Here is a 24,717-nt window from a genome sequence, read left to right as displayed (position 1 = left end):
TAGTTCCAAATCAGCCAGCTTGTACCACACAAAACAAGTGTGATATCATTCCCACAAGATGCCCTTTGAGTGCTTAAATAAAATTGCCACATTTCTCATTTCTTCTTCTTCTTTTTTTAAAAAATAACTTTTATTGGAGTATTACTGACTTAAAAAGTTGTGTTAGTTCCAGGCGTATAGCAAAGTAAATCAGTTATACATACACATATACCCATTCCTTTTCAGATTCTTTTCCCACATAGGTTATTACATAGTACTGAGTAGACTCCCCCATGCTCTAGAGTAGGTCCTTGTTGCTCATCCATTTCATATACAGTAGGGTGTATATTGCATTTCCAACCTCCCCATTTATCCCTCCTTGCAGCGTTTCCCTTTTAGTAATCATAAATTCAGTTTTGCAATCTTTGAGTTTGTTTCTGTTTTGTAACTTCTTTTGTATCATTTTTTAATTAGATTCCACATATTAGTGATCTCATGTGAGATGTGTCTTTCTCGGTCTGACTTACTTCTCTTAGAATGATAATGTGCAAAAGGATTTTAGTAAACTCTGATTGCAATTCCTTGTACCTGGTTTCAGGATGTGGTGGGGAAAGGGTGGCCAAACCCAACCAGTGAAAAAAAGCTGACAATAGATGTTAGGAAGGGAATTACCTTAATGCCATCTTCACCCGTTAACCCAGGGAAGCCCCTGCTGCCTTTGGCTCCCTAAAGAAAAGAGCAAAGATGGTGGCTCAGCGGGTTAAGGATCCGACTTTGTCACTGCTGTGGCGCAGGTTTGATCCCTGGTCCAGGAACTTCCGCATGCCATGGGCATGGCCAAAAAGGAAAGGAGCAAAGAGAGTGGGGTCAAAAGACACACAGATGGAGTTCCCGTCATGGCGCAGTGGTTAACGAATCCGACTAGGAACCATGAGGTCGCGGGTTCGGTCCCTGCCCTTGCTCAGTGGGTTAAGGATCCGGCGTTGCTGTGAGCTGTGGTGTGGGTTGCAGACACGGCTCGGATCCCGCGTTGCTGTGGCTCTGGTGTAGGCTGGTGGCTACAGCTCCGATTCAACCCCTGGCCTGGGAACCTCCATATGCCGCAGGAGCGGCCCAAGAAATAGCAACAACAACAACAAAAAAAAAAGACAAAAAGACAAAAAAAAAAAAAAAAAAAAGACACACAGATAATCAATTTCTTTTGCAGGAAGCAGTAGGTTTTAAATTTCCTTTTTTTTTTTTTTTTTTTTTTTTTTTTTTTTTTGCTATTTCTTGGCCGCTCCCTGGCATATGGAGGTTCCAGGCTAGGGTCGATCGAGCTGCAGCCACCAGCCTACACCAGAGCCACAGCAATGCAGGATCGACGTGTCTGCCTACACCACAGCTCACGGCAAGCGGATCGTTACCCACTGAGCGAGCAGGACCGAACCCGCAACCTCATGGTTCCTAGTCGATTCGTTAACCACTGCGCCACGACGGGAACTCCGAAATTTCCTTTTTTTAAAAAAAGTGCTCAGATGATGTCTCTCCACAGTGAGGGCGTACCACTATGATTCTCAAAAAATTTTAAATACGATATGCTTTTCTAGCTGAAAACTGCTTAGCAACTCTCAACCTTCTCCATCTAGTAGAACCAACACTTTCACCACATCCATGGGCCAAGTCACATCTTTACCTCAGTGCCAGGGAAACCAGGGGCACCATCTTTCCCAGGCTTTCCCTAAAACAAGAGCAAAACAAAAACACATCACTTAAAAAATCTGGATCATTTTAATAGACATGGCAAACTACAATGATATGATCCTCTCTTGACATCAGGCAAGAAAGCCTGACTGAAGTTCCCCTGAGGTACGAGAAGGAAAAACTATTCAGCAGAGAACAAGGGATGACCTTCTCTTGCCAGGGAAGGAAGAAGCCAGTCGGAACGGGAAATGAGGGAGGGTCAATGGAAGGAGGAGAGGAAATTAAGAGCTAAGCTTGATCTAGAGTTAACATTGAGCATCCAAGCTTGGAAAGAAAAATCAAGGAAACACTGAGCAGAGACATGAACAGGAAAACTCAGAAAGAGGGAGGTGTCACAGCCAATTTATTTAATATGTTGGCAACTTCCGGAACCCCAGATTTGCTTACATTTAAATATATGTATGAAAGGTGCTTGGCAGCATTCAAACAGACAGGGCTTTAGGATTAGCTATGATGGTATGTACCCTCTGTGATAAAATTAAAAATTATATTTGGTTAATATTTTTTCTTAGCAAAAATATATATTTCTTAGCCTTTTAAAACAATGTACATGTATGTACCTTCTGTGATAAAATTAAAAATCGTACTAGTTGAGTTTTTTCTGAGGAAAAAATATACTGTTCTTAGAGTTTTTTAACTCTATATATGTTTGAACCTTTGCAAAATAGAGTTGGGTGGGAGAGTGAGCCCCTGATGCTTCTACATTCTCCTCTTTCTCTCCATCACCCTTGCCCCAGATGAAGGTGATTTGACAAAGAAGAGAATGAGACTGATACGCAGAGAGGAACAGAAGTGAAATGGACAGAGACCTGCTCGCATCATTTCAGGCTCTGAAGTTCTTGAAGCCTGTTTTAGTCTTGAACTTCTCAGGTACTTGACCAAGCAAATTCCACCGCCCAAATTTTTAAAGAATTAAAAAAAAAAACCTAAACTAGTTTGAGTTAAGCATCTTATACGTATCACCTAAAGAGTACCTACTACTGACTAGTTTAGGCTGCTCGTGACCTTGAATTTCCAAACTTACCTGCGGACCTGGTTCTCCAGGAACACCTTTTTCAGATCCATACGATTCTCCAGGTGGCCCCTGTTTTAAGGAGAGTGAGGTCAAGTTTTATAAGTTATTGATTTTTGACTTATATTGATTTTTATTAAATTTTCACTTCAGCTAAAAATTTTGAAATGATGGGCTAAGAGGAAATCTTGTTTACAAATATTAATTTAAAAACAGATGCTAGGAATTCCCATATAGCTCAGCGGTTAACAGACCCCACTAGTATCCATGAGGTTGCAGGTTCGATCCCTGGCCTTGAAGTGGGTTAGGGATCTGGCGTTGCCATGAGCTGTGGTATAGGTCATAGACATGGCTTGGATCCCGAGTTACTGTGGCTGTGGCTGTGGCTGTGGCCGTGGCTGTGGCCGGCAGCTAGAGCTCCAATTCAACCCCTAGCCTGGGAACATCCTTATGCCACAGGTGAGGCCCTAAAAAAAAGACAAAGCAAAACAGATGCTAAAAAACCAGATGCTGAAGATAAATCATAAGATGAGTGACACTGGGTGCATGTGAAACAGTGCCAGGATTTCAGCTAGAAGTGGCATAAAACAGCTCTAGTATTCATGACCTCTGAGGCATAAGACCGTCCTGCTTTAGCTAATATTATGATTTAAAGGGGCGTTCCCATCGTGGCGCAGTGGTTAATGAATCCGACTAGGAACCACGAGGTCTCAGGTTCGATCCTTGGCCTTGCTCAGCGGGTTAAGGATCCGGCATTGCCGTGAGCTGTGGTGTAGGTTGCAGACGTGGCTCGGATCCCACATTGCTGTGGCTCTGGCGTAGGCCAGCAGCTACAGCTCCGATTCGACCCCTAGCCTGGGAACCTCCATATGCTGCAGGAGCAGCTCTAGAAAAGGCAAAAAGACAAAAAAAAAAAAAAAAAAAAAAAAGATTTAAAGGTAGATCATACTTCAAAATATGCTCTAAGCTTCTGCTTATTGTTTCAAAGGAACGAGACGGTTCTAAGTGACCTACCGAGGGTCCAGGGGGTCCTGACCGGCCCGCAGCTCCACGCTCTCCCTTCTCCCCCTTGAGCTCCTGTCACAAAAACAAGTCAAGGTCATTACAAACAGATCAAATCCAAGATCACTGGCTCTACTTTGAAAAATCCTCTTATCTGTTCAATGAACTGGCTTTTCAAACTACTTACATACCACCTCCTGTTAACAAAGCACATCACTTTTCACATTTATAATTTTACACCTATGAACCCGCTGAAAAAATACGCAAACTTTTTTAAAAAGAGAAAGTATCTTTTTTGGAGTTCCCATCGTGGCAAAGAGGAAATGAATCCGACTAGTATTCATGAGGATGTGGGTTCGATCCCTGGGCTCGCTCAGTGGGTCAGCGATCTGGTGTTGCCATGACCTGTGGTGGAGGCTGCAGACATGGCTCAGATCCTGCATTGCTGTGGCTGTAGGGTAGGCTCGGATTTGACCCCTAGTCTGGGAACTTCCACGTGCCGCAGGTGTGGCCCTGAAAAGCAAAAAATAAATAAAGAAAAAGAATAAGAAAGTATCTTTTAGCTCAAACGACATTAAACCAGTTTAATTACTGAATTGGTTTTCTATAAGCACCATAATTTCATTTCCAATATATTTTACCTTCATCTTTAATATACTAAAATTATTTTCACTGGGATCAATTATTTTTGGAGTAAACATTATAAAGAGGATTTGATTCATTAATTGGGGCTGTTTTGCATTTTATTCATATTTTTCATATAGTTTGAAAATACAATTTTCAAAAAAATTATATTTTTCCCAATGTGAGTCTTCTCTTGAGGGCATCATATTTGTCAAACTCAATTTTTCCCCTAGATCAAATCTTCCAGATCAAGATTGTGTCAAGATAAGATTTTTTCAGTCAATTTTCGGCCAATGAAGTTTTAGGCTTTATTAATTTTATTTTTGTTGCTTACCTCTGAAAAGTTCAGTTATCTCCTCAGATCAATTTTTTTTTTCAATTTTCAATGAGAGTTATTACTTTTATTTATATAAAACTTCACCATGTTTTGTTTTAACTCTTCTTAGTTTTTTTTTTGATAATTTCTATCATTAAAATTAATTATATTAGAGAGTGATGGCTAAGAGCTTCTTTTTGGGGAATGAAAATGTTCTAAAATTGCATGTGGTGATACTTACACAATTCTTCTTCTTCTTTTTTTAATCTTTATATCCTTTATCATTTATTGCATTTAGTCGGAGACAATTCTATGAATATGCTAAAAGCCTTTGAATGGTACACTAAATAGGTGAATTTTATAGCATGTGAATTATATCTCAATAACACTGTCAAAAACTGATTATAACTAAAACTCATGCATTTTATTCTTTAAAAAGGCAAAGATTATGGTATGTGAATTATATGATAATCAAGCTATTATCAAAATGATTTAACAAAATATATGTTTTACGAGAAGGATGATTTATGTATGTCTCTTGGTTAATCCACAAAAAAATTGTTAGTTTTCTCCTCACTCCCCATTCCCTCTCCCAGACATTTCAGGATCAACCTAGCCTCTAGGATTGGTATGCTATATTGTGATTCATTTATTTTGAGCTTTTGATTCAATTCCATTCCTGGTCCTTCTAGCTACCCCACGGTGGGAAGAAATAGCAAATAATAATGTCAAAATAACAGAGTTTCCTTGGAGAGGGATGGAGGCCACATCGTTTTGGGTTATAATGGTAGGGATGTAAGATAGCATAGAAAAGGAATGTATGTATATATATATATATGACTGGGTCACCATGCTGTACAGCAGAAATTGACACAACACTGTAAATCAACTATATTCTAATAAAAATTAAAATTAAAAAGTCCCATTTGATTATGGTAATGCTCCACCCATATCTTTAGGTCATTACTATCTAGTCGGATCAGACCCATACACTCATTTTATTACCATTTATTCAAAAATGCTCACTGGGTACCTTAGAAACCCATACATAGAACTACCATATGACCCAGCAATCTCACTCTTGGGCGTACATTTGTACAAAACTTTCCTTGAAAAAGACACATGCACCCTCATGTTCATTGCAGCCCTATTCACAATAGCCAAGACATGGAAACAACCCAAATGTCCACTGACAGATGAATGGATTAAGACTCAGAGACATTGAAAAACTTATGGTCGCCAGAGGAGACAGTTTGGGGGGTGAGGGGATGTGCTTGGGTTATGGGATGGAAATCTTGTAAAATTGGATTGTTATCATCATTATATAACTACAGATGTGATAAAAAAAGAAAAAAAATAAACAGCAAAACAAAAAGAAATAAAAAAAAGATGTGGTATATATACACAATAGAATACTACTATTTGCAGCAACAAGGATGGAACTAGAGACTCTCATCCTAAACGAAGTCAGTCAGAAAGAGAAAGACAAATACCACATGATATCACATATCTGGAATCTCATATTTGGCACAAATGAACCTTTCCACAGAAAAGAAAATCCTGGACATGGAGAACAGACTTGTGATTGTCAAGGGGGATGGACTGGGAATTTGGGGTTAATAAATGCAAACTATGGCCTTTGGAATGGATAAGCAATGAGCTCCTGCAGTAGAGCACTGGGAACTATCTCTAGTCACTTAGGATGGAGCGTGATAATGTGAGAAAAAGAATGTATACATGTATGTGTGACTGGGTCACCACGCTATATAGTAGAAAATTGACAGAACACTGTAAACCAGCTACAATGGAAAAAATAAAAATCATTATAAAAAAAATGCTCACTGAACACCCACCTTACATCGGGAACAATGAGAAGGGACAGAGATGAAGGGTGAGCAACATTAGACCTAGTTTCTTCCTTCAAGAACCTTGGAAGCTGCTGTCTTGGATCTCCTCCATCCCAGGCTTTTGAGCGAAATATGGGGAAGGAATAAAATCCTGAGGCCCAGACTGGCTGAGCTTGGCCAGGCGACAGAATGTATACAAGAGGAAAGGGGTGGAGTTCCCGCTGTGGCTCAGCCCATTAGGAACCTGACATAGTGTCCATGAGGATTCAGGATCCTCCCCTGGCCTCGCTTCGTGGGTTAAGGATCCAGTGTGGCCACAAGCTGCGGCGTAGGTCACAGATGTGGCCCTGATCCCGTGTTGCTGTGGCTGTGGTGCAGGCCTGCAGCTGCAGCCCCAGCTGGACCCCTAGCCTGGGAACCTCCATATGCCCCAGGTGTGGCCGTAAAAAGAAAAAGAAAAAGAGGAAAGGAATCACAAGGACCTCATCCCATTCACAGGAAGGCGCAACCCTAATAATAAAAAATAAAATAGAAAGATTACCGTTCTGTTATCTGGACCGGTGAGTGTCACAATCACTGTCCCTGGTGGTCCAGGCGGTCCCGTTAATCCTTTCACACCCTAAAGACAAATACACTCAGGAATAAAAAGCTAGACACCATCACCTTCACTGTGCCTCACAGACCCACTTGTCTTCTTTGGTCCTTATGGAAGAAGATAAAGCAAGTGAAACTTGACTCGTAGCAAGTGCTTTTGTTTCCGTGTGAGTTAAGTGAAGAAAATGTGGACAGTTTTTGCTAAGGAACTTAAAACAGCTTTCCCATAAATAAACCATGGTGTTTAAATTACCCGTTCTCCTTTCTGTCCTATCACGTTATCACCCATGTGACCCTGTAAGAAAAGACAACACCAAATTATTATTTTTTTTAATGAATAGGAAGGTACAGTCTAAATCCATTAAAATTCCAGTGTTTGTAACAGAACATTTGAATGGTCATGTTAGTATCATGAAAGTTATTTTAGCTATTTCTTTTGTAATAGAGTATCAATATGTTTCTTTCAAAAGTAGAGATCTTGAATCAGAAAGCTTATGGGGTTCATTTAACACAAGTGATGGCATGAGATGGGGTGGGGTGGGTGAATGAACTGAGCTAGGAGGACATTTTTCCGGCTTAGCCACTAGCTAGTTTTGATTCTGCTGGTTGGTTACATAACTTCCTGATGCCCAGGTTTTCTTGTTTTAACAATAAGAAGGATGCATAGCTGAACTTCAGGATTCTGAAATTCAAATCTTAATAGAGTAGCTAAGACTAGAATTCAAGCCACCTGACTTCCCTAGTAAGTTAATGACACGAGAGAAATCTAATGTAACCAGTCTCTCGTCTCTAATGATGGCCAACCTATCATTTCAACCGAAGTGTCTCCTGGCTTTTTCGTTCTTGAGTTTGCAGATTTTTCCCCCAGTAGGTCACCAACTGTAGAGAAAAGTTCAATATGAGGAATCAAAAGACTTTAAAACCTCAGCTCTGCCAATGACTATTTGATGATTCACTTAACTTGACCTGTTCATCTCATGGCGGGGGGGGGTGCACCTATCAGTGAAATAATAAATATGAACACAACTTGGGAAGTACCCTACACACAAAGGCTACCTGATAGTAAGTAAGAGATACTAACTTAGTACTAATTCCTGGGTGTTTAGTACTAAGTTCCTGGTGGGGCTCAACCTTGCTCAACATTTTCTTCCTTAAACAAATGAAAGGGATCAGACTATGCCACCCCAAAACATACCACTCTGGCAGAAGGATTATTTTGAGCTGAAGGCAACTGAGAAAAAGCAAATGCAGAAAAAGGACTTTTCTCTCTGCTTATCTGCCTTAAGACAGGGCATTAAGTTTCTCTTTGTGAAAGCGTCACCCTTTCCCCTTTCTTGTAGTAAGAAGTCAACTCTTATCAGTGCAGACAGTACCAACTTAAACCTGCACAAACGAAACTTTCTGCAATAACCCTCATCTTCCATTGGTTCCCCCATATATTTACCTGCCCACACGCTGCTGCCCCCAGAAGCTCAAAACCCTTTTCCCTCATCTTATCACTCCTCTACAAACTGACCACCCTTTGTTAAAATGGTATACAAGCCTCGGGGTCTGACTGCCTCTTTGGGGTTTTTATTTCATGTCTGTGAGGTCTGCACATGAAATAAATCTTTCTCCTGTTAACCCAGTCATTGAACCCAAGAACACAGAGGAAAAAGGTTTTTTTCCTTCCCTGGTGCTCACGGTGGGCCTTTTAAATAGAAAGACATGCTTAACAAGTACATGACTAGTCATCTTTATTGCCTAGCATAAGATCGGATGGGTCTGGGAAGCAGCCTGGTACAAAAATACAGTACAGGATGGGATTTAGTATAGGATAAAGTGTTGGGTGATCAGTAGGGTTATCAGAAATGGAAACCTATGCCCTGGGAATCCCTGCCCTTTTCCTGGCAATTATAAGGTGCTTCTTATAATTGAATTAAGATTCTTCGTATCAAATATCAAGTTACTGAAGTTCAGAGAGAAGAGAGTTAAGAGGTGCAGAGCCGTGAGCCATGCTCACTCCCATGCTGGGCCTTTTTGTGAGTTCCGGAGAGGTACCCACATGTGGAATCAGATCAGGTCTGGCTTTGAGACTGGTTAGGATGTTCTGGTGGGTACAACATATGAACTGTAATCTACCTTAGGTCCTGGAGGTCCCGTGGCTCCCGGGAAGCCCTAGAAAAATCCATCAGTTAAAATTACAGTAGGCAAGGCACCACACCTAAAAGTCTGTTCACAATTTTTAGCTGTAGTTCTTTTACTGGTTACCATGTCTAAAACAATGATGGCTTCATACTCACAAAGAATCCTGGGGGACCAGGTGGACCAACGGGTCCAGGGAAACCTGGAAGGCCTGGCAAACCCTTTAAATTAAGAGAATAAAAGTAAGTTTAAATTTACTTCTCACTGAAGGATAATGTCCATGAGTTAAATGCATTAACCTATTGGAATAGTCAGAGGGTAATCGTTCTTATTTATGGCTGCAGTTCATTTCAACAGAGGCCACGTGTCACATGTGTTTCCACGCCTAACAGGCTACCAGGACCATCCTCATTGTACCATTTCTAGAAGAATGACCAAAGCAGTTGCTTTACTTTACAAGGGTTTTAAAGTTTTTAGAAAGGGTGCTTCTCTCCCTCTCTTTGGCCAAGCACGCTGGTTCCGTCTGGGGGCTTCCTTCCACCTGCTCCCCCTCTGCCTAGCATCCTCTTTCCCCGGAGAGCCCTAGGACTCACTTCCTCTCCGTTTCCTTATCTTTACACAAATGTTATCCTTTCCAGAGGGACTTTCTGCCCATCCAATCTAAAGCCACAGGCCTGTGGCTTCCAACCTTGACACTCCCTGTCCCCTGACTCTGCATTATTTTCCTCCCTGGCATTTATTCCTCCCTATCACAACATACACTTCCTAATGTACATTTAAACATATTTTCTCTGGAGTTCCCGTCATGGCTCAGTGGTTAACAAATCCGACTAGGAACCATGAGGTTGCAAGTTCGATCCCTGGCCTTGCTCAGTGAGTTAAGGATCCGGCGTTGCCGTGAGCTGTGGTGTAGGTTGCAGACGCGGCTCGGATCCCGCATTGCTGTGGCTCTGGCGTAGGCCGGCGGCTACAGCTCTGATTAGACCCCTAGCCTGGAACCCTCCATATGCCGCGGGAGCGGCCCAAGAAATGGCAAAAAGACAGAAAAACAAAACAAAACAAAAATATTTCCTTTTTCTAGAATGTAAGCAACATGAGAAGTTTGTGTTTTTTGTTTTTGTTTTTGTTTTGTTTTTGCTTTTTAGGGCCACACCTGCAGCATATGGAAGTTTCCAGGCTAGAGGTTGAATTGGAGCAGCAGCTGCTGGCTTACGCTGCAGCCACAGCAACTTGGGATCCAAGCTGCGTCTGCAACCTACACCATGGCTCACAACAACTCTGGATGCTTAACCCACTGAACAAGGGCAGGGATCGAATCCATATCATCATGGACCTTAATCAGGTTTGCTAATTGCGGAGCCACAAAGGGAACTCCTAGATTTTTTGTTGAACTCTTTTTTTGGGATTTGGGCACCATGGTATCCCCAGAGCCTAAATAGGCCCTGGTACCTAATCGGCAGGTAATAAGGATTTCTTGTACAACCGAAGGTCCTCCTGTTGCATCTTCAGCAGTAGCACAGTGTAGAACACGCCCCACCTGCAGTGTATAGTTAATAAATGATACACCCATGTCTGAGATAGCCACCATCTCCGCTTACTGGATGCCTTGCCTTCAGCATCTGGCCCCTTAAATGTTGCCTAAACCAAAAGCCAAGAGCCATGATATTCTGTATCTGGCCTCAAATGGTTCCTAGTCGCATCCTTCCTCAGCTTTGCAGCTCACCATCAGCTGGAATGGCTCACTAACCAGATGTTCAACAACCTTCACTCACACTCTTTGACTCACTCAGGCAAATACCAATCTCAGCCCAGGACTTTCCACATGTACTTCTGAATTAAATTAAATGGTTCTGGTTAATTAACCTGCAAGTCAGTACGTGTGACTTAGGTTTACAGAAAGGTCCTTTTGAATCACAAAGTAAAGCACACACAGCCTGCCTCCCCTCCTCCAGACAGCTGTTTCTTTGTGTCTACTCCAGATCACCCTCAGGCTGCATACATACCGATCAGAAAGCAAACTATTCTTTAGGAGAAAGATGCATTCAAATAAAATGTTACTATCACGCACACTTGACCATGGAGCCATTATTTACTATTATAGTTTTAGCTTGAGTTCAATGTGTAATATAAACCTATCTTGGGTTTCAACAAATATAGAGGAAGTGATACATAACCATGCCTGGAAGACACCTCCTCATATTTAAGAAAGCTTCGATGACTGAGATTTAAGAAGAGATTAAAAAATATAGGTGTAAAAGCATCTCTTTATATGAGTTTAATGTGGTTTCTTATAATGAAGTAGATGTTTTAGAATAAAATGAGGTAAATAGAAGAAATACGAATGTCTGTGCAAAAGGCTTAAGAGAGTAAGAAAGGGGTTCAGGGGGAAGGGGAGAGTGAGAGGGCAAGAAGAAGAAAAAAAGATGGATGGAGAGGGACACAGATTGATAATGATAAGCATCTTCTCGGAAGTGCTGTACCTGGAATCCCGGAGCTCCTGGCATCCCAGGGTCACCTTTTCCATCAAGGTCGACACCTTCTCCTGCAGCAGGAGTGCCCTTGAAAGCAAAGATACTCATCAAACATAAACAAGGCTATACCTTCAAAACCCCCTCTTTTTTTTTTAATTTTTATTTTTTTGTCTTTTTTTGTCTCTTTGCCTTTTCTAGCGCTGCTTCCCGCGGCATATGGAGGTTCCCAGGCTAGGGGTCGAATCGGAGCTGTAGCCACCAGCCTACGCCAGAGCCACAGCAATGCGGGATCCGAGCCGCGTCTGCAACCTACACCACAGCTCACGGCAACGCCGGATCCTTAACCCCCTGAGCAAGGCCAAGGATCGAACCTGAGACCTTGTGGTTCCTAGTTGGATTCATTCACCACTAAGCCACAACGGGAACTCCCAAACCTCCTTTAAATGGTTATTCAAGGTCATCCTGCTTCAAGGATAAAGTGCTTTCCAGGATATATACTTAGAGTAATGCTCGAGGCTTATTTAGTTATTCCATTTGGAAGCCTTCCAAGCATTCTCATATTTTCTAAAACTGACCATTTACTGTGGAGGGAAGAAAGACACAAGAAAAACCATTTTCCAAGATACCACGGTGAGTGTCAATTCCTGATCTAGAATCTGGAGCCTTGAGCATAAGGTCAAATTCTCTTTTCCCACATCTTATTTTCCTACAGGAGGATAGAAAGCTTATATTCCTTAAGACATATTTATGATGAGAAGAAGTTGTTCAATAGGAATAAATATGTCCTAATTATTGCGGTTTTTGAATTAATTACGGAACCTGATTTGTACTTCTTTACATCTTGTGATTTAATAAAAGTTCCTTTCATATATGCAATTAGAGACTGTTCAACAATAACCTGCCACAAATAACTTACCTTTTCTCCTTTCAAACCCACGGCACCCTAGAGAAAAGAGTGGCATAGTAACAATTAGAGGCAAATCAAATATGCTACCTCCCTGCTTTGCTGTTCTCTCCCTACTGTGTACCTACCACTGACTTTTAAACGTGTTCAAATTTTCTTATTTAAACAAAGTGTTCCCCTAAATGCACCCGCCCAATACTGCCTTTATCCAGCCTTCAGGTCATCTACAAATTACCTACTTCCTTCATCTCCCACTTATTCCCCAGACTTCCTGCTTCTATCTGTCATGCAAAAGTCTGGCTTTGATGTTACCGAAATCAGTGGCAAAACACTAGTTCTTGTTTGACTGGACTTCTTAACACCACTAGGCAGCTGTCTGCCACTGCCCTTTACTAAAAATTAAAAAGGAGGCCACAGGAGGTCCTGTTATGGCTCAGTGGTAACAAACCCGACTGGTATCCATGAATGAGGATGTGGGTTCAATCCCTGGCTTTACGTAGTGGGATAAGGATCCAGCGTTGCCAGGAGCTGTGGTGTAGGTTACAGACACGGTTCAGATCCCATGTTGCTGTGGCTATGGCATAGACTGGCAGCTGTAACTCCAATTTGATCCTTAGCTTGGGAACTTCCATGTGCCAAGGGTGTGGCCCTCAAAAGACAAAAACGAACAAAATTTTAAAAAAGAAAAAAAAGGGAGACAATAGTCCAAAATGGAGTCACTCATGGTAGGCCCTCAGAAGGAAACCAAGACTTAGACTTAATATCTAACCAAGCTACACTTTCTTTTTTTTCTTTTTCTTTTTTTTTTTTTTTTTGTCTTTTTGCCATTTCTTGGGCCGCACCACAGCTCACGGCAACACTGGATCCTTAACCCACTGAGCAAGGCCAGGGATCAAACCCAGAAACCTCATGGTTCCTAGTCAGATTCGTTAACCACTGTGCCACGACGGGAACTCCCAAACTACACTTTCCACTTGCCCCAGGAATGTGACCTTTGACCAGCTAACCTGGAAATGTCTGGTCAGCACTAATAAGATATTCCATCCAACAGCCCCTTCAGTTCCCCTTAGGAGGCAACTTCACCTAAGACAAGACCTTCTTTGCGAATAAAACAATGCATTCTTTGCTAATACCGTCATGGTTTCCATTCCCTCTCTGCCTTTAAAAACCTTTCTAATCTATGGCTGGATGCAGATGGGATCCTGCTGGATTCAGGAATCATCCAACGAGGCCCAGGAGATGGACAGATGTCCTCAGCTGTATTTTCATTATTTAACGATATCTTTCCTGGGCTTTCAGAATAACTCCTCCTGGTTTGCTTCTACCGCTAGGGCCCTTCCTCCTTTGTAGACTTATTCTCCTTAACTGACACATTCCGTTCTCCTCGACGTGGATGGAGCTAAGTCCCAGGTTGAAGGCCCCTTTCTTAACCCTCCCACTCCTTGAGTCACAGTCACCCACGTGTCTCCCCCGATCATTTCACGTCTTCACGTCCGCGTCTTACAAGCACAACCAAGTCTCAAAGTGCAAACCTCAGTGCATTTATTCATTCATGTCTCCGTTGTCAATTGTCTACTGTTGGCGACCGTGAACTTCTTCAAGGTCATGACAGATTGCTGTACCTGGTCATTCCAAAGGAAACTCCTTATAACTGCATATATGTCTTTGATGAGGAGTTAGAGATATAAACCTACCGGGATCCCTGGGTGGCCTGGTGTTCCTGGAAGTCCTGGAAACCCTTGCTCACCCTGGAAGACAGACAAAGCTTATCATTCTGTTTAGTTGTTCTAGAATAGCCCATTGAGTTATTTTCCCTGTTTTCTCGTCTCTAGCCCTGCAGTGGTAAATCTGGTCAAAGGAACCCAAATTCCTTATGGCTACTGGGTCGTGAGGCTGAAGATCAGAAAACCATTCTCTTAATTGAAAACAAGATTAGCACCCACTGCTTCTCAAATTATGCATACATGGCAAAAGTGTAACTGTGCCAAGAACTTTTAAACTGCTGCTTCCTTGAAACTTTGGTAATTAGTCCTTGCATGGCTACCATTCCAGAGAGAAGGGAAATGCAGGAAACAGATCACTGAAATATCGAAAAGCTCCGTCATTCTTTTCCAAAGACCAGTTTTCCATTTCAAGCTTTAGTTTCTTTTTCTTTTTTTCTTTTTAGGGCTGCACGTGTGGCATATGGAAGTTCACAGGCTAAGGGTCTAATTGGAGCTACAGCTGCTGGCCTACACCACGGCCACAGCAACTCAAGATCTGAGCCGAGGGAGTTCCCGTCGTGGCGCAGTGGTTAATGAATCCGACTAGGAACCATGAGGTTGCGGGTTCAGTCCCTGCGCTTGCTCAGTGGGTTAAAGATCCGGCGTTGCCGTGAGCTGTGGTGTATGTTGCAGATGTGGCTCGGATCCTATGTTGCTGTGGCTCTGGCGTAGGCCGGTGGCTACAGCTCCGATTCGACCCCTAGCCTGGGAACCTCCATATGCCATGGGAAGCGGCCCTAGAAAAGGCAAAAAGACAAAAAAAAAAAGATCTGAGCCGAGTCTGCAACCTACACCACAGCTCACAGCAATCAATGCTGGATCCCTGATCCACAGAGTGAGGCCAGGAATCAAACCCTTAACCTCATGGATACTAGTCGGGCCCATTACCGACGAGCCACCGTGGGAACTTCCTCAAGCTTTAGTTTCTGATCTGTATACACTCACAACCTCAGATGAAAATAAGCATTTGAGCCCCCAGTTATGTTTTTGTGGGTGAACATGGGACAACTTCTGGAAAAGACAATCAGAAAGCAAGGTGGGTGGGAGTCAGGGGAATTGGATGCAGGCAGCCCAAAGGAACTAGAGACTTCTGGTAATAAGATAAATAAGTACTAGGGAAGGAATGTGCAACATGATAAATATAATTTAACACTGGCTGAATGTTACATATAAAAGTTAAGAGAGTAAGTCCTAAGAGTTCTCATCACACACAAGTGGTTTTTTTTCTTTCTTTAATTTTGTGTCTGTATAAGATGATGGGGGTTTGCTAAACTTATTGTGATAATCATTACACGACACAGATAAGTCAAATCCTTATGTTGTACACTTTGAACTTCTGTATTGCTGTATGTCAATTATATGTCAATAAAACTAGAAGAAAATAAAGAAAAAAGGAAGAAGAAAACCGACAGATTTCTGCCCTGAAGACATATACCATTGGTTCTGGCTAAAAGAACGTTTCAAGGAAAGCCTAGTCCCTCCCGTTGCTACTTTGCCTTTAGCAAAGCATCGTCTATGTGAGATGTACATACCTTAGAGCCATTGCATCCTGGCAAACCAGCAAGTCCGTAAGGTCCAGGATGGCCTGGGATGCCCTAAAAAACAGAGCAAAAAAGGAGACACCATCAGGCCCCAGGTCTACGTGGAAGGAGTGAAGAACGCAGGGCGAGGGGAAAGACAGGCTAATTTAAATAGTTATTTAAATATAAATGGTTATTTAAATGGTTAAGTAGTCAATGAGTTATTTTAGATAGTAATTAAAAAAAAACGCAGCAAATAAAATGGGCTAATTAAAACCAAAATTTATCAAGTGAGATACAGCTATTTTAGGTTAAAAAAAAAAAAGGCTTTTCTATATAAAATGAGTCTGTTAACCTGCCGTGTTACCCTAGGGGAAAGGAAAGAAAAGGGAATAGGGAAGAGTGCACGGAGGTAACAATTTTATTATTTTATTATCCTGGCTATTAAGGAGATTTCATCTCTTCTATTCTATTTTATTCTTTTTTTTTTTTTCTTTTTTGGTCTTTTTTTGTCTTTTCAGGGCTGCAATTGTGGCATATGGAGGTTCCCAGGCTAGGGGTCAAATCGGAGCTACAGCTGCCGGCCTATGTCGCAGTCACAGCAACTCAAGACCTGAGCCGCATCTGTGACCTACCCCACAGCTCGCGGCAACACTGGATCCTTAACCCACTGAGCGAGGCCAGGGATTGAACCCACAACCTCAGGGCTCCTAGTCGGATTTGTTTCTACTGCACCACGATGGGAACTCCTAGTCTAGTCTAGTCTAGTTTATCCCATCCCTTCCCATCCCATCACATTCCATCTTATCCCAACCTATTCCATCTATTGTGCTTGTATTTTAGGAAATACAATTTGACTTGCACATCCTATACATCCACACTCTATTACACTATGTGATTCTCCTCTGACAGTTTCATCACACATCAGTAGTAAATCTATCAGCACCCATTTTCTTGTGCTACTGCTTAACAGCTTTATTAAAATGAGCTTACTTCTTATTCCACTTAATTATTCCATTTTTTTTGCCTTACTTACTGGAAGTCCGGGAGGACCTGAGAATCCTGGTAATCCAGTTATTCCCTAAAGACATAGAAAAGGGGAAGGGTAGAAAGAAAAAACTCTTTAAAAATGTTCAACCTATAAATTAAAAAAGTGATTTACCATTCCAATAACCCCACCCCATAACTATAATTGGGAATGGCTAAAAATTATTGGAAAAACAGAAAAAGTCACAACAAACTTTTGTAAATTTTACATTTGTATATATATATATATATATATATATATTTTTTTTTACAGCCACACCTGCAGCATATGGAAGTTTCCAGTAGAACTGGAGCCACAGCCGCCGACCTACATCACAGCCACAGCAACACCAGATCAGAGCCACATCTGTGAACTACACCAAAGCTTGTGGCAACACCGGATCCTTAACCCACTGAGCAAGGACAGGGATCCAACCCCAATCCTCACGGACACTATGTTGGGTTCTTAACCTGCTGAGCCATAACATGAACTCCTACACTTATATAACTCTTAAAAATAAATGTTTAAGGAGTTCCCGTCATGGCGCAGCAGAAACGAATCTGACTAGGAACCATGAGGTTGCGGGTTCAATCCCTGCCCTCCTTCAGTGGGTTAAGGATCCGCCATTGCCATGAGCTGTGGTGTAGATCACAGACGTGGCTCGGATCTGGTGTTGCTGTGGCTCTGGGGTAGGTAGCTACAGCTCCGATTCATACCCCTACCCCGAGAACCTCCATGTGCCATGGATGCAGCCCTAAAAAGCAAAACAAACAAACAAAAAATGCTCAAGATTGTTTTGGGCTCTTTTGAACATATTTTTAAGGTATGATTTGCATATAGTAAAAAAGCTCCAATCTCCCACAAACAGGTTGAAGAACACTTATGTACAATCACATCACCTATTGGAAATTCTGCATCCTGACACAGAATCTCTCCATCACTCCCTTTCCTGGTCAATTCATACCTACCCCCAACATCATAACCACTATTTTGACTTCTACCATGATGGACTAGTTTTACCTGTCCTTGAACTTCATTGATAGAAATGTATGATATACAACGTACTCCTTTGTGACATCTGTATCACTTTTCCAGGGCAGAATTCTTTTCAAAAAAAGCATTTTCAGCGAACAATCAGCAGGGACTGGTTGCACTACTAACCCTTATGCCTTTGGGACCAGGGAGTCCTGGAGGTCCTGGAGAGCCCTAGGTCCAAATGAAAAAACAAAAGGTAAGCCCTGTGACAATTATTTGGCACGAATAAGCCCATAAATTAAAGGTCCCAGTTTTATTCACACGCCAGTTTTGCTTGGGCGATTATTTCATTGTTAGCACGGTTCAATTGCTTGCTTGTTTCATTGGCGCTATAGTATTTATCAGAAAGGACAAACAAAAATCCATTCATATACCCTTGCTCCTCGAAGTGGGGGTCCAACAGCAGTGTCGTTTGGGAGCTTGTTAGAAAGGCAGCCTCAAGGGGGGTCTCCCCCACCTCCCAGAACTATTGATTCAGAATTTGCATCTCAACGAGATTTGATGCTGATTCTATTCACATTAGTGTCTGAGAAGTGCCTCTGGAAAAGCCCCACATTAGCCAGACAGCTGCTGAGGGCTGATAAGGATGAATGACACAGTTAGCAGGGTGGATGAGAATGGCAGCCAGTATTTCTGTGCAGGAGACACACTTTATGAACCAAATGTGCCTGCCAGCCACAAATAAATAAATAGCAAGAAGGACTGCTCCATCCAGAGATAGACTTGCCTTGAGCACACAGGAGGGCCTGTTTCTTAGAGAATAGTCCAAAACAAAACTTTTTTTTTTGGGGGGGGAGGTCTTTTTGCCTTTTCTAGGGCTGCTCCTGCAGCATATGGAGGTTCCCAAGCTAGGGGTCTAATCAGAGCCGTAGCCACCAGCCTGCGCCAGAGCTACAGCAACACGGGATCTGAGCCGCGTTACGACCTACACCACAGCTCACGGCAACGCCGGATCCTTAACCCACTGAGCAAGGCCAGGGATCGAACCCGCAACCTCATGGTTCCTAGTCAGATTCGTTAACCCCTGCGCCACAACGGGAACTCCAAAACAAAACTGTTTGAAGGAGGCCACTCGGTGTAAAAGTTTCGTGGTCCAAAAATCTTTCACGTCACTCCTGAGAGTTTCAGTATGTTTCGGTTTTTCTGATTATCTGAGGAAGGGGATGTTACAGAGTCTTCTAGAGATCAGACGGTCAAGGCCAAAGTCAGCCTTTCCTGTCTGAAGTGCAATTCCTGGCTGAGGGACCTTTGCAGGCTGCTGTTTGTCATCTGCAGAAGGCGCAAGAGTGACTTGCAGGTTTTACTGCCCCATTAGAGATTTTCTCATGCAGCACATATTTCAAATTAAGACATTTATGTCCTGAAAAAATCTTTTGGTTGGGCTATAATATCCTCTAATTGTCTGCTTTGATCAAATTATCATTTGCGGCACATCGATAAGCCATACTTTAATATATGAACTCATGACAACACGACAGAGTTTTCTGGAGGAACTTTACTGAATACCTGCGCACTATGCAGCCTGTACTAACACCATGTTACAGAGTCTTCTAGAGATCAGACGGTCAAGGCCAAAGTCAGCCTTTCCTGTCTGAACACCAAGTGCTTATAACGATAGTTTTAATGTTTTGTTAGCTTCTCTAAGGAAATGCTAAGGAATCCAGCAGAGGGCTGCAGAGAATAAAACAATAAGGAAGGAGCTGGCAGTAGGCTGATCTGAAGCCCAGGGCTGAAATGACAAATTTATTCTATGGAGGGAAATCTGAGGCCACGCCCTGAAGGAAAGCAGTGGACACTTAATATCCAGAATCTGAATGACTTTTTCAAATGACCAACAGAAAAAGGAGAAATGGAAAAACAGAATGTAGACATGAACACAATTAAGTGGAGGAATTTCTGGGGAAAAAAAAACCAAGCTTTTGCATTTTTGCTTATAAACCACAGGTGTGGGTTTAGTGTCTTTGGTTACAGGAGTTTGATTCTGGCATCATATAAAAGCAAAATTGAACTCTGATTTTGCTACCAATTAGCTAGGTAACCTGCATCTGCAGCCTACTGCATTACTTAAGGGCTCTGGCTGTCAGTCTCCTAATCCCTAAAATGGAGAAGATAGTAGTTTAACTACAGTCACAACTGATTTGATCAGTGTGGGGAAGTAAATGAGAAAGTCAAGAATAAATGTCCCAAAGCCAGACTCAGAACACAGTCACAGAAAATGTTGCCTAAATTAGTCTAAACATTACTTATGAAATTCAAAAAGACCCTGTGGGGGACTCAATGATAATTACCTTTCATAACTTATTAGTTAGTTCAGTGTCCTGGAAGCCAGCCATCAGGGGAGTGACCGGGTGGGTGCGTGAGAGCCCAGGCTTAAGTCCACAGAAGGAAAGAGCCATCAGCAAATCTAGTGGTTATGCAGTTATTTAGCAAATCCTCTAGGGCATTTATTTAAACAAAGCCCTTTGTTGTATCACAGACTTTAGGATAAAAATGTGTGATGAGTGTGAAGGGCCATAGGCTCTGGTTAGAACCTTAGGATGCCTGATGTTTAGGGGACAAGTTGGGAAAGAGTTACTCATGAAAAGGAGGTTGTTAGAAAAGAAAAATCCAAGAAAGAAAGGGTTCCGAAACAAGGATGTGTTTCAAGGAGAAGAGAATGATCCAGTTTCAAGCAAAGCAGCCCTCCAGGTCAGATACAGACACAGTGTATCTTTCTGCATTGGCCATTTGGAAGACATGGGTGATATGGAGGTCATGGGTTTTCAGGGCAGGGAGCAGAAGGCAAACTGTCACAAGCTCAGGAGTGAATAGGAGATGAACCACAGCCAGCATGGTTAGTTTTTTTTGTGTTGTTGTTGTTGTTTTTAGGGCTGCACCTGTGTCTTATGGAAGTTCCCATGCTGGGGGTCGATGGGAGCTGCCGCTTATGCCACAGCCATGGCAACCCGGGATCTGAGCTGCATCTGCAGCCTACACTGCAGCAGCACTGGATTCTTAACCCACTGAGCGAGGCCACTGATTGAACCCACATCCTCGTGGATACTATTCGGGTTCTCGACCTGCTGAGCCACAGCAGGAACTCCTATTCTTTTTAAAGAAGCTTGCCTGAGATAGGAAAGCCAGGGGAAGGAGGGAAATGCTTTGGCTACAGGACCTGAAAGAGCTAGAGGAAGTTTTATATTGGTGTGGGGAGTATCTGCATGCTTAAGGACTGAAAGAGAAAAGCTGACATCAAAAGGAACGTTAGAATGTCTGAAAGAGAGGATACACCTATGGAACATGGTTCTAGTGGGAATCTTGGTGATGATACAGGTAGAGGGGTAGGTCATAAATGGAAGGCACAAAAAATTCGTCCTTTCATGTGGGACAAAAGAAAGGAGGGGCCGAGGCAGAAGTGGAGACTGCAGGTGGAAGAGGGGGAGGAGGTTGAGCAGTGGACTTGAAGATAATGACAATCATATGAATCAGTGAACCAGTGAACCAATTTGTCCTGTCGTAAGATGAAGTTTGGAGGGTCCAGCTAGGACTGGAGCAGGAATTTGCCATGGCGTCCATCAGTTGGCTGAGATGGGGAATTTTCTGCAGGTTGTCAGCCACTCTGGGGGTGGGCACAAAGGTTAGATGGACTGGGGATTTTCCAAACTCAAGGCTGACATACCTTGGGTCCCTGTGGTCCAGGCAGGCCTTCCGGACCCGGGAATCCCTTCTGGCCAGGAGGACCTGGGGGTCCTGGAAAGCCTTTCTCCCCCTGTTAAAACCAAAACACACCAATAAGCACCCAGAACAGCACTTTAAAATAAACATAACAATAATTACTATTATAATGAGCATATAAATTATACAGAAGTTATTTTCTCTAAAGAGTTTACAATATGTTCTTTTAAAAATAGTTTTAAGCAAAAAGATTTTTTAAGCAGTCACTTTTCAATATAGTTAAGCAATTCATTAGCGTATCCGAGAAAAGGGTTTTGTCAACAAAGGAAAAACTTTAGTTCTGCCTCTGTCTTAATTATCACAAATTGAAAGTTAATGGAGCGAATTAATGAGATTTCACGGCACTCATTTTTTTACTTGAATTTGCAATGGAGCTACTTCCCCTCAGCTAGAGCGCAGCCGCAAGAGTCTTCCACCAGGGGGCGCCCGTACACCGACGCTGCGGACAAAACCTGCGGGTTTCTGCGTTGGTGTCCAAGGGAGCGTTTTCAGTTGTTCTTTTGAGTTGAGCAACAATGGAAATAGGGGATACATATGGAAGCATTCTTATAAACTTTCTTTGTCTTTAACTTGCTACTTCTTTCCGTACAGATCAAGAGAGTTACAGTAACTGCTGGCATTTACACAAGTTATCTGAAGCCTCCCTCCAAAGCCTTTTCCCACCAATCCAGGATAATGTTTGCATACAATTACTTTAAAATTGGATTTGGGGAATGGAATATCATACTGCTGATCACTCTGCGGCTAATGAAAGAGCGTGAATTCCTTAATGAGCTCTATGGAGGAAAGAAGCAGAATGAAGGTTTTGTTTTTACCTTCTCTCCTTTGGCCCCATCACAGAAGCACTGGCCTTTGTCTCTGCAGACACAGCCCTAGGAAGAGGGAAAGAGAAGGGTTTTGTTTAAAAACGGCTTAATAAATCCCAACTGACAGAACAAAAGCAAACGTATTTTTCTGTTCTTTGAGCATCGAACACTATTTATCAGGAAGCCTGTGACACGGTAGCAATTTATTAATAGAAATAGAGTAGAAAAGGGAGATGCATTTAGGAGAACTGTCAGATGCATGTACATCATTTTTATTGTGTTTAGGAATTTCAAGTAATTTATTTATGGAAAAGGCCAAGTCAGCTCTCTTTTTTGCAGAACAATATATAGTCGAACCATATGAAATTGCTATTGTTGTTAAGTAGAAAGTGGTCTAATATTTGAAGATTTTTTAGGTTCAACAAAATGAACACATATCATTTGTGTATATTAATTGGTGATATCTCCTAGAGGGAATTCTAAGGTTTTCTTTTCCTGAAATAACGTTCAAGATTAAGAAAAGATGATCAGAACCCAGTATGCTTTTTAAAGAAAAACTGATTCCCGGATGCAAATATCAAAATGTTCTTTCTCATTAAAAAACAAAACCAAAAATTTAGCCGTGAACTTGATAATTCTTACCCATCTAACTAGTTGCTTTGACACACTTACAACCCCAGCTTTCACACCTATGCACGTGCCAGCTCTAATGAAGGTCAATTTTTAAATTCCTCTCTGCCAGCAGAGGAATAGAGAAATAGTTTAAAATAGTAGATTAAAAATTTTTTTACACATATTCTATAATTATATATATTTATCTTTTTTTGGGGGGGGTGCTGATATTAACTGAAAGTTTATTTTCCCCAGGAAAAAGATACTAATTGACAGCTCAGGCAGGGCAAAGGAGATGTGCTGGCTGATAGGAAAAATAAAAAGAAATTGCTTTAAATGTTCCCAAAGTGGGGACCCTGTGTGTGCAGTGAAAATAAAAATACACAAATAGAAATGTCTTTAATTGAAAATATAAAGCTGAGGGCAGTAGGCTATACTGTCATTCAAGAAAGGGGAGCCCAGTAATTCTCATGGACTCATCATTGATCTTCGCCACTTTACCCACCTCGATTTATAGGAATGGAAAGTATTTAATTGAAAGAAATTCAGTATTTTCCCAAAGGGTTGACTACTTGGCAATTTTTTGGAAGACTAAATTTTCCCACTTTTCCTCCCTGATGCTTGGGGCCATTACGTCATGTCTAGCTGAATTATTTTATTGTTCTGATGATGATGATGATTTTGGCTGCACTCAAGGCGTGTGAAAGTTTCTGGGCCAGGGACTGAACCCAAGCATAGCAGTGACAACACTGAATCCTTATCCACTGGGCCACCAGGGAACTCCTACCTTAATATTTTAATTTTGATTTTCTAGGTTTTTAAACCTCAGTGTTCATTTCAATCATATATTTAAGTATTCTAAATATTACTAACTCTAGTATACTAATGTAAGTATGCTAATATCTACCAAAACAGTAGTTCTCAAAGTGTGGGTTTCCAGACCAGCAACATCAGTATCACCTGGAAACTTGACAGAAATGCAGATTCTTGGCCTCACCCCAGACTCACTGAATCAATAACCCTGTGGTTGATCTCAGTCATCTGTAATAGGCTCCCTGGGTGATTCTGATTTACCAATCTAAGCCAACATCTAGAATGTCCATTTTGGAGCTCCCATTGTGGCTCAGCAATAATGAACCTGCCTAGTATCCATGAGGATGCAGGTGTGATCCCTGGCCTTGCTCAGTGGGTTAAGGATCCAGTGTTGCCATGAGCTGAGGTGTAGGTCACAGATGCGGTTCGGGTCTGGCATTGTCGTGGCGGCTGTGGTGTAGGCTGGTAGCTGCAGCTCCGACTCATACCTCTAGCCTAGAAACTTCCATATGCCGAAGGTTTGGCCCTAAAACGATAGCAAAAAACAATAATAATAATTATTAATAATAAAATGCCCTTTCGTAGGGTAGAGCGAATTCGCTAAATATTTCTTAACACTGGGCCGTTTGAGACACTAGTTTATATGTCTGCTTTTTGTGTGTGATGCCTTTTTTCCTCTCATTCCAAGAAAGATTCCAGCTTGTGTGCCCCACATCTTAGGGATGCTTTTGTCACAGGGCTGAAAGCAAAATCTGCCTGGAGACAAGATTTCCCCTGGATTTAGAACCTGGAGCAGAAGGACCTGATTGAT

At 42.0% G+C, this 24,717-nt stretch overlaps 1 protein-coding gene across 1 annotated transcript in view; it reads right to left on the bottom strand.

Moving 5' to 3' along the window:
* COL4A3 (collagen type IV alpha 3 chain) overlaps positions 1-24,717 on the bottom strand; it is a 151,692-nt gene that overhangs the window by 57,552 nt on the left and 69,423 nt on the right. The window contains 16 exon segments of the mRNA XM_021075272.1: positions 652-705; positions 1,655-1,699; positions 2,747-2,806; positions 3,749-3,811; positions 7,065-7,142; positions 7,371-7,412; positions 9,239-9,274; positions 9,400-9,462; positions 11,722-11,799; positions 12,629-12,655; positions 14,311-14,364; positions 15,912-15,974; positions 16,936-16,980; positions 18,088-18,132; positions 21,620-21,709; positions 22,491-22,547. Coding sequence (XP_020930931.1) covers positions 652-705; positions 1,655-1,699; positions 2,747-2,806; positions 3,749-3,811; positions 7,065-7,142; positions 7,371-7,412; positions 9,239-9,274; positions 9,400-9,462; positions 11,722-11,799; positions 12,629-12,655; positions 14,311-14,364; positions 15,912-15,974; positions 16,936-16,980; positions 18,088-18,132; positions 21,620-21,709; positions 22,491-22,547 — 900 coding nt within the window.

Source organism: Sus scrofa, chromosome 15 (genome assembly GCF_000003025.6).
Source record: "Sus scrofa isolate TJ Tabasco breed Duroc chromosome 15, Sscrofa11.1, whole genome shotgun sequence".
NCBI classification, from domain to species: domain Eukaryota; kingdom Metazoa; phylum Chordata; class Mammalia; order Artiodactyla; family Suidae; genus Sus; species Sus scrofa.
The sequence above is the reverse complement of the archived record's forward strand: the minus strand, read 5'-3'. Positions and strand labels throughout refer to the sequence as shown.